The sequence below is a fragment of the Crocodylus siamensis genome, chromosome 13 (genome assembly GCF_052110815.1).
Source record: "Crocodylus siamensis isolate JL-2025a chromosome 13, ASM5211081v1, whole genome shotgun sequence".
Taxonomy (NCBI): Eukaryota; Metazoa; Chordata; order Crocodylia; family Crocodylidae; genus Crocodylus; species Crocodylus siamensis.
Genome location: NC_143407.1, coordinates 36,643,601 through 36,657,095, shown reverse-complemented (window position 1 = coordinate 36,657,095; position 13,495 = coordinate 36,643,601). Strand labels below are relative to the sequence as shown.

The 13,495-nt window shown below is 52.7% G+C and overlaps 1 protein-coding gene across 5 annotated transcripts in view; it reads left to right on the top strand.

The window, feature by feature from the left end:
* SPECC1 (sperm antigen with calponin homology and coiled-coil domains 1) overlaps positions 1 to 12,514 on the top strand; it is a 124,011-nt gene extending 111,497 nt beyond the window's left edge. For all 5 annotated transcript variants that reach the window (XM_090026463.1, XM_090026462.1, XM_090026460.1 and 2 more), the window contains 2 exons: positions 2,093 to 2,152; positions 6,956 to 12,514. In XM_090026463.1, the coding sequence (XP_089882589.1) occupies positions 2,093 to 2,152; positions 6,956 to 7,045 (150 nt within the window). In that variant the 3' untranslated portion in view covers positions 7,046 to 12,514. The remainder of the gene's footprint in view (positions 1 to 2,092; positions 2,153 to 6,955) is intronic.
* The last annotated feature ends 981 nt before the right edge of the window (positions 12,515 to 13,495 follow it).

The window sequence follows — 13,495 nt, the reverse complement described above, 5'->3', positions numbered from 1 at the left end:
CCCAGATGTCTCTGTGCCAGCCTTTCAGGGCCAAGCGTTTTTGCAACCCAGGTGTCATGTTTTGGGCCTCCTGACTTTCCACAGCGTTTCAGTCTCAGTGTGAGAGGGAGTGTTTATTGTCGAGCTGGGATTTCGAGCATTCTTGCCCCGTTACTGCCCTGCTGCTTGGGGCCAGCTCCCCTCCCTGTGATGCATGCTATGGCACTGACTCACTGCGGAGGAGAGATCCATCGTTGGGACTGTTTGCAGAACAGCTTGTCAAAAGCTAAGCCGCTTCAATGCATTGCTGTCACACGGCGCGCTTTCTTACCATTTGTCTCAGCCCCTTCAGGTGTAAATGTGCTACCGACAGGCTGTGAGTAAAGGGAGCCCAGGGTTTCCGTGATGAGCAAGTAGAGGGCAGAATATCGATTGTCCCGTGTGCTGGAGAGTTCTGAAATGTTAGATAACTCCTATCAAAAGCAAGCTTGCTCTCCACGTGATGACAAAGCCCCCCAGTGTCAGGATTTAGGGCGAAGCTTATCAGAACCAGCTGATAACCAGCTTTTCTGTTTTCCAAGGACCTTCCCCGCCCTTTGGACTGCAGGTTAAGAAAACTTTTGCTGGGAGAATATTTCAGGAGGGTGAAGCACATTGCAGTGGTTAGGTTTGCAGATGAGCTCGATTCTTGAGGGGGGAGGCGGGGTAGCAGAGGCCGCGGGCAGGACGACTGCATGGTACTCTTTCACAAGGGAAGGGGCAAGGGCCCGAGGCTCAAGTCTGTAAAGCGACTTGCAAATCTAACCCTTTTCTGTCTGTGTTCCCTGTGTCTCGCCCCTGTGAAGCAGGCTGCTCTCGAAGTTCAGCGGTTAAATACAATTCGAGCTTGGTCAGAAAAATCATGTGTGCCCATAACATTATGGTGTCCCATGAACCACTGAGAGCAGGCCTGTTACCTGCAACAAGCAGGCAAAGGAGAGCAGCGTGAGCCGAGAGCTAGCGTTGTGGTTCCTGATGGGAAAGGGGTGAATAGCACGTTAACCACGTTGAGAGCCCAGCCGGGCATTGCCTGCATGAAGCCCCCAGTACAGTCCTCTCGAGTGCGACAGTTAGCAGCGTTTTGCCTGGCAAGTAAGATCCACAGACCACAGGCTGCAGGTGGAGAGCTACAAACATTACACGGGGAGAGGCGAGGAAAGTTAATGCGAGAACAGCAGCAGCAACTTGTGAAAGTGGGAGGATATTGTGAGTCTGCTGAGACGGAAAAATGACAGCTAAGAAAGCTGCAGGTGCTTAAAACCTGAGAACCTTACTCATTTTGGCCATTGCTGGAGGACATGTCTCAACCCACAGAAAGTCCTTTGGCTGGATTAAATAGCTGGGCCAGAAATGTAATTCTTCCCCACCGCGCACATGTTCTGCTTTATTTAAAAAAAACCAAAAAAACCCCAGCATTACAAGCCAACTGCAGGAAGTGGTTCTCGCTTTGACTTATCAGAAGCAGCTCAAAGCGCTTACAGTTTCCAGACCAGCAGTGAACTTTCCACCAAGCAAAAAACAGAGAAATGAAAGCAAAGAATTTGACCTTGGGACGTAATGGATTGCATGTTGCAGGGATGGTTTTGTGAATGAAATCACTCATTAGGTGACTTGCCTTTAGTAAATCCCCTTGGAGACATGCAACATGTTTGGTGTTGCTATAAAACAGTACCCTTACCTGAGAGCCCAGGTAAATCCAGGCACTTAGAAATCCATGCCATGATAATTAGCCGTAGAGGAATTCAGTTCCCCTGCACCTGAGATGTTCTGATGTGGAATAGGGCTCCGCTCAAAATCTGGGATTGCACCTGAGGTTGCCACAATTCAGGAGCATCCTGAATTCAGTTGGGCCTAATTTCTAATAACATTTGTGTCTTCCTGCCCCACCTTTGCATTAATATTGGAACTCAACTGTTGATTCAGGCTGTCTTGTCTGGTTGAAGATCTCAAGCCTAGCATTGCAGATGCACTTGCTCATTAGGGCCCATTCATCAAGCCAGCCTCAGGGCAGGCTTTGGGAGCAGAGTGCACTTTGCTCGTCCTCCTGACAGTCTCTCTTGCTTTCTTTTCACAGAAGAGAAATCTGCTGTTGGCTTTTCAAGCTGCTGAAAGTGTGGGCATCAAACCCAGTCTGGTGAGTACCCAGGTTCTGGGCAGGGAAGAGATGTTCATCCTCCAGTACAGTGCAGCCCATTGACCTGCACCGAAAGTGTTCATGTATTATTACAGGGAAACTTTAGTCATGAGCCCAGGCTGCTAGTCTAGACTTTCAGGGCAGTTCCCAGCTGGTATGGATGCTCAGCTTCAGACTGAATTACACCCAGGCATTGAGAGCTTCTTGCTATAGTATAGATGGTCCCTGCTGTGACCTCCGCTGTGCGAGGGGCCCTGCCGGTCAGCCCACGTTCCACCCTGCTGCAGTGCTGATTTAACAACCTGGAGGAAAATGCTAATGTTTAAACTCGTGGTCTAAGATGCTGTGGGTAAAGCCTCGGGTGCGATGGCAGGTCAGGCACGAGGAGAATGACATGCAGAGAATGACCCTTCAGGGGGCCGTGATAAGGAGCTAGAAACATACCTATCTGCCCAACGGAGCAGGAGCTCGGGAAGGGCAATGGAGGAGGGTAGAGCATTCTCCGCGGATGGATGAGTTCCTTGCGGGGCAGCGGATGCAATCCATTTAGTGCTTTGCACAGCATAGTGCAGCTAGGCCAGCGGATAGTTTTGGCAGGCTGGAAGTCAGGATACATCTCTAATTGAAGCAGCTCTGGAATAGAATAAGGGCTTCTGCGTTAGCCAGCCGTGTCTGCTTCGAAGGTCTCGCCGCTGCCGGCTCTGGTGAGGCTGTGACTCCACCTTAGCAACACTGGGAAACTTTGAAACATGTCCATGGTAAAGGAGGCTTTTGCTTAGCAAACCTCTGCTGTGAGGGAGCAGGTGTTCAAGGCATATAAATGGTCTTAATAAGGGTGGCAGTTCTCCCTCGGGTCTTCCCTAGGGAGGGGAAACCTCCTGAGCGGTATCTGACCCTTTACGCTCTGTATTGCATCTGCGACGCTGAATGCAGTCCCGCACCCCTGGTGCTCCTGCCTTTACCAGGGCTACGTGCAAAACCAGGGTCTTCAGAAGCATTTGAGGAACTGGGCTCTTCATTTGTCTGAAGTACATCCCAGCTGCCCCGTGCTCCTCTGGGCATTGCAAGTTGGCTCTTGTTTGCCTCTTCAAACTGCACTGCCGTTCTTTGCCATTTGCCACTCCCCTGCATTGACTAAAAGGTGCTGGAGGTGCCAAGTGGCTGTTTCCCCTAACTGAAAGAGAGAGCATTGCCTTTAGCTACGTGCCGCACAGGCCCAGCTTTCCTCATCCCTGCTCTCCCCTACAGGCAGTGTTTCAGAGGGGAGGCAAGTGTTAAAAAGCCCAAAGGAAACACATGCAGGCAGAGCTTCCTGAGATGAGCCCTCTAGTAGTTTTTACTTAGCCTGGTAAGTGGTTAAGTGTATGAGCTAGAAGCCTGGTACTGAGAAAGGGCTAAATGCACGTTGGAGCAGGACACGAACGCAACCCAAAGCAGCTCAGGGAGTTGGGGGGAGCACGTGAGCAAGCAGCGCATCCAGGTGGGAGCCTACACTTGCTGCTTCCGTCTTTCTCCGAGCTCCTCAAGGTTGCTCGTAGGTTTTATCCTTTTAGAGAAAGTCCATGGCCTCGGGAACTTGTCCCCGTATTAACTGAGAAAGTGTGTGATGAATCAGCTTGCTCTGTGCAGCAAGAGGGCACGCTGCGCAACAGCAAGATTCCCTCGTTTCACAACCAGGTCTTGCTCCGATAAGGAACAAACCCACGGCAGGCCTCACTTCCCATGGGCAGGGAAAGCATTGGGGTTTAGGACTCTAGAGCAGTCTGCCTGGCTGGAGCCCTCGAGTCACGTGCCAGGGTTAGTCACCCCTGGCTGTCTGCGTGATGGAGTACAGCAGGGCTGCAGATCCTGGAAGCTCTTGACTGACCTGGCAGGCTCAGGCCCCTCCATGGGCCGACCTGATTGCCTGTCATAGTTTCATAGTTGGTCGGGTTGGAAGGGATCTGAGCAGATCATCGAGTCCGACCCCCTGGCATGGCAGGAAAGAGTACGGGGGTCAAATGACCCCAGTGAGGTATGGCCTTGTCTTAAAGCCCCCCAGGGTAGGAGCCTGCACCACTTCGCTTGGAAATTGGTTCCAAATCCTAGCCACCCTGACCGTGAAGTTGCGCCTCCTGGTATCTAGCCTAAATCTCCCCTCTGCCAGCTTGTGACCGCTATTCCTGGTCACTCCCGGCGGTGCTCGGGGGAACAGGGACTCCCCGAGTGCCTGCTGCTCCCCCCTGACTAGTTTATAACAGGCCACTAGATCCCCTCAGCCTTCTCTTGTGGAGGCTGAACAGGTTCAGGTCCCGTAGCCTCCCCTCGTAGGGCCTGCCCTGCTGCCCCCGACCATGCGAGTGGCCTCCTCTGGACCCTCTCCATGCTGTCCACGTCCCTCCTGAAGTGCGGCGCCCAGAACGGGATGCAGTACTCCCGCTGCGGCCTGACCAGCGCCGCATCGAGGGGGAGGATCACCTCCCTGGACCTGCTCGAGATGCCTCTGTGGATGCACGACAAGGTGCGGTTGGCCTTCCTGACCGCGTCCCCACACTGCCGGCCCGTGTTCATCTTGGTATCGATGATGACTCCAAGATCCTTTTCTGCCTCTGCGCTGACGAGAAGGGAGCTCCCCAGCCTGTAGGTATGGTGCCGGTTGTTCCTCCCCAGGTGCAGCACCTTGCACTTGTCGGTGTTGAATCCCATCCTATTCTCGTCAGCCCACCCCTGTGACCTGTCTAGGTCCGATTGCAGCCTCTTCCTCCCTTCTAGCGTGCCCACGCCCCCCCGCATCTTAGTGTGGGGGCCTGGGCCTCGCGCATTACAAGGGGTAGGGTGCAGGGCTGGTTGGCGGCTCACCTTGAAGCCACAGACTGGGAAGACTGGGGGTTCGCTGGCTTGGGTTTGGAAGCTGCTGGTGCTCCTGAAGAGCTTCAGAGCAGCCTGGCCTCAGCGGCACGTATGGGATTTCCTTGAATCAACAAATTAAGTGAAAAGAACCGGTTTTGTCAGAATTTTTCTGCCCACCTCTCTCAGTTAAACTAAGCTGGTCTTTGCTCCCAGGGATGTCTGCCAGCTCACAAACAGCTATCCAATAGATCCCCTGTTATTCCTGGCTATAATAGCCTATGCTCAGTGTTGCGAGTAAGACCAGACTCGTTACGTTCTCTTGTGTTGTCGCATGAAGGCTTTGGCATCAGCTCTGGCCAGCTAAGAAGGCTGGAGATCAGAAAGCGACTTTCTCCAAAAATTCACAGGACCCTGAGACCTGAGGGTGGAGATGCTAAGATGGCATTGACTCTCCTTAGCCTTTATGTAGTGCTTTGTATTTTCAAAGCACTACACAAAACAGTGCCTCATATTGTATTGCAAGGATCTAATGAAGTGGAGCCCAAATACTGCTCTCTGTTACACGGGGCAGTCCTCTTGACGTCGCCGGGCCTGCACTAGCTTAGCTGAGCTGAGCAGATTACATCTCACCCTGCCCACACTAGGGCTTGCAAGCACAGCTGTACCAGCAACCCCTTTGGGTGCAGACCCTGTTTCCACTGCTAAGAGGTATTTTGCTTTCCAGATCAAATTAAACGCTCCTGGCAAAAGCACTGGTGATGCCAGTTAGGGAGAGGGGTTAGCTATGTCTCTAGCATAGCAATGCCAACAAAACATGGTGTAGACCAGGCCTGAGTCACATGCCTCAATCAAAGCGTGGCTCAGAGAGCAATGGCACCTTTTCTCCTCGGGTCACAAACACAAGTTTGGCACAGGTGAGCGGTGACTAAAAGGGGGTCTGTGTTAAGTAAACTGAAGGGCTCTGTCCACTCCTGCGGCACAGGTGCTCCGTGGCGGAGAACTGCAAGCCCTGCGTTTACCACACTGGATGCGATCTTAGCGTGTGGCTGGCAGAGCAAGGAGGCTGCTATAGCAGTCTCTGCCTGAGGATCAGCCATGCAGGGGTGCTGTCAACGTTAGCCACGTTCGTTTGAGTCTGAGACCCCCGCGCTTCTGCACGGAGCCACGCGGAGGGGCCCCCGTGCACACCGATTCACTGAGACGCTGCGTACTGGGTGGAGCTTAGTTTGGGATAGGGTGTTACATGACAGTACTGACTCATTTTAGCAGGCTCTGATTGCCCGGTCCTCTTTACCTGTCCTCGCTGGACTCAGATCATGGCAATTCAGCTTTTCCAAGTGGAGATGTAGACGTGTTTCTCCCCCAGGCCTCTCACCTGCAAAGAGCCAAGGACAAATCGGTCCATGGGACGGCAGCTTTGAACTATAGGAGTCTAATTATAGAGAAGTAACGTTGTGCAGTGAAGAGCCAGTGCAGGGACTTCTGGCTGGACAAACACCTGCTTTCTTCTCCCACCCGGATGATGCTCTTAGCACAATAAGAGTTTGCTGTGATCTGGGCCAGGGGAGACGAGAACACATTGAGTGAAAACAAAGGATGTGGTTACTGTTCATGATGAAAGCGCTCTGAGGCCGGGCCAGGGAGAAATTCAGCTGAGCGTGTTCTGTTCAGATGTTTCAGAACTGAAATGTTTAACAGGAAAGGCTTGGTTTGGGCTAATTTCCCAACTAAATAGCTTTTCGTAGCTGCTTGGCTTTTGTACTGGCAGCTTGTGATTGCTTTGCTGAGAGGATACTGTGCTTCCAAAGTGAGGCACTCATTTAACGGTCTCTATTTTAATTCTGTAGTAGCTCCATTTCCCAGTCAGGCCGCACTGTTCATGCAAGAATGGTGGTATATCAGGGTGTCCTCGTTTTCCATGGCTCTGCTGAGGACTCTCTGCCCCTTTCTTAACTGTCTTTGTATCCCGTGCAGGAACTCAGTGAGATGATGTACACGGATCGCCCAGACTGGCAGAGCGTGATGCAGTACGTGGCCCAGATCTACAAGTACTTTGAGACCTGAGACCCAGGGCAGAAGGTGGACAGAAGTGGGGAGAGACTGAAGAATGCCACGGAAGCACTCGATCACTTTAAAACCCCTCATTTCTATTCCACAAGTCAGCCGAGGCTCGTAGGTGAAAAGAAAAGCTCTTCCACGGTTTTGATCACATCTGGGACTGCAACCAAATAAAGAACCACTGTCCACCTGCACAAACCAAATCCAGCTGTAAGTGTATTTCTACATGGAAACGGCAACGCATTTTATGCCAGCTGTGGGATATTTCTGAAGAAGATGCCCTTGTGTTAAATAGCAATTGTATCTCAAACCAGCCTCTGCCAGCCGGAGAGCTGCACAGTATGGAAGGACTCCAGTGCATACATACTCATTGGATGTCTGGACCAACGCTTGAGAGATGCTGAGAGAGGACGGCTAGTGCAGCAGCTCACCAGATGGCTTCTCTTGCACACTTACAAACAGATGCTTTGCTGCTCCTGAGTGTCGGTGCCCCCACCCAACCTGTTTTATATACCTGTTCCCTGAGCCACCAGGACAAACAGACATGTGCTCACACGCACGGTATGTGTAGGGCCTTTCGCACACACTGACTCAGACTTAGCTGAGCTTGCAGGGTCTGCAACAGGACCTCTTATTGCCCCAAAGGCTTTCTTGGCTCTGTATTTTCACCAGACGGCCACAGAGCACAAAGGGAACCGCTAGGTGCTATGACTTCATTTTGGGTCCAACAAAAGTAGCTTCTTTTATGATGAGAAAGATAAGCTCATGGCTCCAGTGAGCAGTGTGGTAGGAAGCTGGAGTCCTTTCATCTCTATGGGCTGTGCAGGCCCAGTCTTTTCAGCAGTGCTGCCTTTATTGCACAAGGCATAGAGGTGACAATTCTGGCATCTGAGCAGTATGGAGATCAGTATTACACCTTTGTCACGGGTCAGACGGGAGCAGCCACACTGCCTGCATAGAACCTGAGTGCATGGTTTTACTGTGTGCCTACCTGCCACATAGATACACGGTACTTACTGCCAAGGAGTCATGTGTCAGCTTGTGCCCTGTGCAATGAAGCACAGCCCATTGGACATTAGCAGGTGGTCTGAGCTGAAGTTACAACGCTTGATTGATGAATACAAATTGCAAGATGCAGCCCCATTCATTAAGCTACAGGAAGTCTAGTCGGCAGCTCTTCTCTGTCATGGAAACCACAGCAAAGCCTCCCGGATCCCAGAGAATAGCATTTTAGCCTGCACACTTCCTCCCTCTGCTCACAAAGGCATGCGTGTTTTAATTTGCAGTGTTGAGCATCTCTTTTATTTGACCCCCAGAAATGGGGAAGCTTCTGCCTCTGGGGCTCGTGAGAAGCCACAGGGAACCCTGGGCACAAATCTGATCAACCTGGCCAGACCTCAAGCCTGTGCTTTTGGTGGTAATCTTTCCTAGGGCGGCATGGCTGCTCCAGCTGGTGCTGCTGAAGAACAGTTGTTTGGTGACCACGTTTAACCCTGTGGGCCCATCCTAAGGCTTCGTAAAGCTGTGTGAGGGGAAGGGAGGCTTCCGCCCTACATAGGGAGCAGGGTGTGCTGGTAGGTCCCAAGCCTGCTTGCTTCACTGCAGTCTGGTGGAGCAGACACAGGCGCTGTCAGAGGAGTGTTTGCTGCTTTCCAAGCCCGCCGAGTACTCTTCCTTCAGCTCGGTTTCCCCTCCGAGTGCTTTGGGCTCCCCCAAACCAGCGAACCTTGCCTTCTTCCAGCTCTCCTCCTCCTCCTCTCCCCAGTGATGGATACCAGTTCCCCAGCCTGGGGGATATATTTAGAATGGGATTCTTTTCCCCTCGTGTTTATCTTACCATGTTTATCTTCAGCATCTCCCATTTAAGCCCTTAGCCCCACGAGCTCTGTCTGCAAATGGACTCAGTGCTGAGTGCATTGCCGTATCCAAAGCAGCTTCCAAAGCAGTGGAGATGATGGCACAAGCCACCCCAGGGAGAGACGGACCCACTGAGCAATGCATTTGTCTCAGGGGCGGTTTATCAGAGCTTGACCCAGGTGCACAGGCAGCAAAAATTTATCCGAAGTCCTCCTCTTCCTGGAATCGACTCAAAGAGCTTGATCCTTGGCAGACCTTGCTGCTTGCATGTGCTGAAGGGGGTGTTGGAGTGCATTTGTGAGACCCTGCGCATTGGTCCCCCTCCACTTGCTGTCATTCTTTTGAAATCAAGTCACTGTGGGGAGATCAGGAGATTTATTCTATCTAGTACATTCAGCTGAGACGTCTGAGCTCTAGCCAGGTCTGAAGGTAAGCAGTTAAACTAATCCTAGGGGCCCGATTTATCTCCTCAGGGCTAAAAGCTTTCAGGTGGGAGGACTTGCAAGGCGGGGGCGACATTGTTTTCTGCATTTGCTAGGTGTTGTCCTTGCACTGGGGCCCCGCTTTGCAGATTTCTGTTGTGTTGCTGGGACAACAGGATCTGAATCTGGAGTCAGTATGGCTTGATGGGAGGCAGCGGGAGAGGCCAGGGGCCTTTGAGCTGTGCCAGAAAGAGATTTCAGTGTGTTAAAGCTACTTGTTGTTGTGTCACTCAGTTGCTGGCCTTTGTGTCCTTAATAATGCAGCAAGAATTGCGGGGGTGGATGAGAATGGATATGGCCAGTGGGAGAGGAGGTTGGGCGAGTCTGGTTGACATCTCTCTCCTGAGAGGCGTGAAGCATTGCCAGACCCTGGCTCCAGTCTGCAAGTGTCCTGGCAATAGGGATAGGAAGTGACCCAAGCCGAACTCTTCCCCGGCGGCCTGCAGAAAGCACCTCCAGGCCAGGGACAGTTGTGTCTGCTGGGAGATGCCGATAGCTCAGGCTCCTGGGAAGCGCGCGTGCTCACGTGATGCGCTGCACAGGGCCGTCAGCATCTCTTGATCCAAGCTTTATTCTGACATGGCTCTAAGCCATTGCCCAAAGATCTGTCCCAGCCTTCGAGGTGCTTCAGCTGCTGCAGGTAGCTGCCTCTTTCTTTAAGCCAACCTGCCAGAGAAGTGTCTTTCCCGTCACCCTGCGCCTGTGGGATTCCCTCCCCGCAGAAATATTGTAGCTCCAGAATCAAGCAGAGCTCAGACGTGGCCCAGAGACAAGGTTTCTGTAAATAAAAACGTCACTTCAAGTAAGCTACCTTCCAGCCCGAGGCCCAGAAATAGAAGATTTTCCCGGGGGAAAGGTGGATGGAGACTCAGCGTCCCAGCGGGCGCTAGCGTTGCGGATGGAAAGGCCCAGCACATCTCCCCTTGAAGTCTGACATTCTGCGATCTAGAAAAGCCCTTTTGGTGAGGGTTTGTGGAGACAGGGGCTGTTGGTTTTACAAGTATTACCTTTGAGTTTTGATTCCCTTTGTGGTTTGCACAGCTGCCACTACGGATCTCGCTTTTCGGAGCCGGGTGATGGTTTCCTGTGCTTCCATGTCTGAATAGCCACGATCAGATACCATGTTTGAACTGCAGAAAGCGTTGCGCATTTGACCCTTTGAAAACAAGGCCCTTTTAGGGTGTCTCAGCTTAGGCGCCCAGAAATTGAAGCACTTGGGAAGACTAGCAAAGCCCGGGCTGTGCTGACTGCGGCTTTACAGGTTCAGGGTTACGGGAACCAGGCCTGATAAGATTGGCGAGTGAGGAATGTAAAACATCCTTGAATGACCGCGTACAGAGTGCGCAACGGGGTGTGAGAGGTTTTTCCCAGCAAGAGCGGGGTGTGAAGCGCATTGCTCCTCTATGGCTTTGCCTCTTGAAGCTAATACGTCCTTCCCAGAGCAAACACCGGTGAGGCCCACGCATCCTCACGGATGTACTTCTTGCATGCATGCCTATGCATTTAGTCAGCGTCGACAAGACGCTAGAAATTCAGGTGAACGCTACACGTTGGCTTGGGCTTGGCAGATGGGGAGAGGCGGGGAGACCTGTTGTGAGCTGGTCCCAGGAGGCCGGGGTGAAGGGGCCGTGCCGTGTGGCTCCCGGGCGGCCGCTGTTGGGGAAGCAGGGACATGCAGCATCTTGCTCCCGGGGCCGCCGAAGGTGCAAATGCTCGCGGCATGTGGGAGGGGAAGGCAGAGGTGAATTGGGAAGTCAGGCCGGGCTCTGGGCCTGGCAGGAAGGAGGAGAGGGCTTGTAGTAAAGCTGGCGTGCTGTTTCTGAAACAGTTCGAGAGCTCGAGTGGACGTGAAGGAAGCGCGTAGATGAGGCTGGGCCCGTGTGAGAGAGCGGAGGAAGCCGGTCCGCATGACCCCGCTGTTGGCTGCTTGGCTTCTTGGTCGTTGCCCCCTCTTGCGTTCCTCAGAGCAGCCGTAGGCATTGGGGTGCCGAAGGGGCCGCGCGTGCCTCTGCAAGGCTCCCGCCCCACGTGCTCAAACCCGTGACCTGGGATGTAATACGGAGGGATCGGCGGCAGAATCCGCCCCCTTCGTCCGACGCTGCAGCACGAAAGGTGGAAGGGCAGGCCGTCGGACGGTGAAATGCGCAGCTCGACTGCCCAGACTCCCCCGGTTCCCTCTTACTGAGGCACCTTCTCCCCTTGGGCAAGTCGTAGCAGTCTTTAGTTGGGAGGAGGGAGAAGCCAGCCAAGCTCTGCTGCTTGTCTCGGGCCCCCGACAGCCCTTTTACATCCTGGAGTGTCACCACGCTGCCGGGCTTCCCAACCAGACAGGACCCGCCTCGGGCCTCCGTGGGCGATTCTGCCTCTGTCGGCCCTGAAAATCTGCTGCTGGCCTCCCCGCGTGCCCTGCCGCCTTCCCTGATCGCAGGAGCAGGAGGGAGTTTCCAGATTTTGGACTTTCTCTTTCTCTGCTCCCGGCACCAGCACTTCTTCCAGGAATTGTCCAGTGAGGTCAGCGCTCTCGGAGCTTTCCCCCGTGTGTTAGGAAATGTAGGGTCTGTGGAGCATGAGACCGTGTTTTCCTGCCAAAAGAGACTTTCATCTGGCAGGGCTCAGGCCACCAAGCATCGTGACGCTTCCCAGACCCAGCAATAACTTCTGCCTCTCTGAACCTCGCTTGCTTTCCACCTCTTCTAGCTAGTGCCAGGTAAGCCCAGAGACCCACGTCTTCACAGAGTCCAGGCTGAAACCCACCCACCATTAACGAGTGTCATAACCAAGGAGCTCTTCCTTTTTAACTTGCACACGTGCCAAGCTTTGCTGGGCCGTGCTGAACACAGCACTTTTATTGCTTTATTTTTGTTGGTTTTTGGCCCAGGCTAGAATTTTGCCGAAGAGAAAAACCCTCTCTACTTGCCGAGTGAATTTTAGCTCTGTCCGTCGGATACCGTCGTTACACCGTGACCTAATTTATACGAAGAGCACATTCAAATGTATATAACTAGGCATTGCCAGGTTTGGACGTGCTAGTACAGATGTATTTAAAGATTAACATTATGAAAGCGTCTGATGCAGAAGCTGTGTAATATTTCTAATAAAGCCTTTTTGTTTCTGATGGCGCCCCTTGTTTTTTGCCTTCCTGATGTATTTACAGAGAACGGTCATAGCCCTGCTCCACTGTTGTCTTGCTAAGCCAGGCAAGTTGCATACCCTTAATTTCCTCCCACATAGTCCCCATGTTCTCCTAGAAGGCCCTAGTCTGCCCCGGTCTAGTTTGAATTTGTCTTTCTTGAATGTAGGTCACAAAAATGGCAGCTGGCATGCCAGATACAGTTTTACGAGGGCCTTGTATAATGCCATTAATATCTCCTGTATATCTGGAGAGACAGGGCAAGATGCCAGGTGCATCCAAGGATTGCTCTTTCTGTTTTCCTGGTTGCACGGTCGGTGGCTCTGTGTCATCCTGTGGCCAGCTGATACGCCCAAGTCCTTCTCCTCTGTCCTTTCCGGGTGGTGTGTTCCAGCTTATAGCAGACACTCTCGTCATTTAATTCCTTACTAACGGAGCCAGTAGACAGGAGGCCTTTGGGGGCCTTGACTGCGGGATGCTGGCCTGCCACGGAAGACCGCTGGAAAGAGATGGAGTCCATCTCGTACACAAGAGGAAGGACGGTCTTGGGTGGAGGCTTGCCACCTAGTGAGAAGGGTGCGCAGGTAGGATTTGAGGCAGCCAGTGACAAAAGCCCGCAGGTGAGAGAGGGAAAACAAGTGACCTGGTCGAAGGGCTGGGGTTGCAATGGGGGCACAGGAGAGGCAAGAGAGAATCACGGGACGCCCAAACAACCATCTGAGATCTGTCCAGACACAAATGCCGGGATTCGGGAAATAAATAGCAAGAACATGGATCCCCAGGACGCAGCCAGAGGCATGGGTGAGTTGGTGTCCCAGAGACGTGGGTGGAAGTGATCACGAAGGGCACGGTTCACGATTGTGAGGAGGAAGTGAGAGTAGCAGAAGCAAGGTAATGGATTTCAGCAGACTCGGCAAGTGGCAGGTAGGATGTGTGGGGAAGAGAATCGGATAAAGGAATTCAGGAAAGCTGGTACTTCCTGAAAGC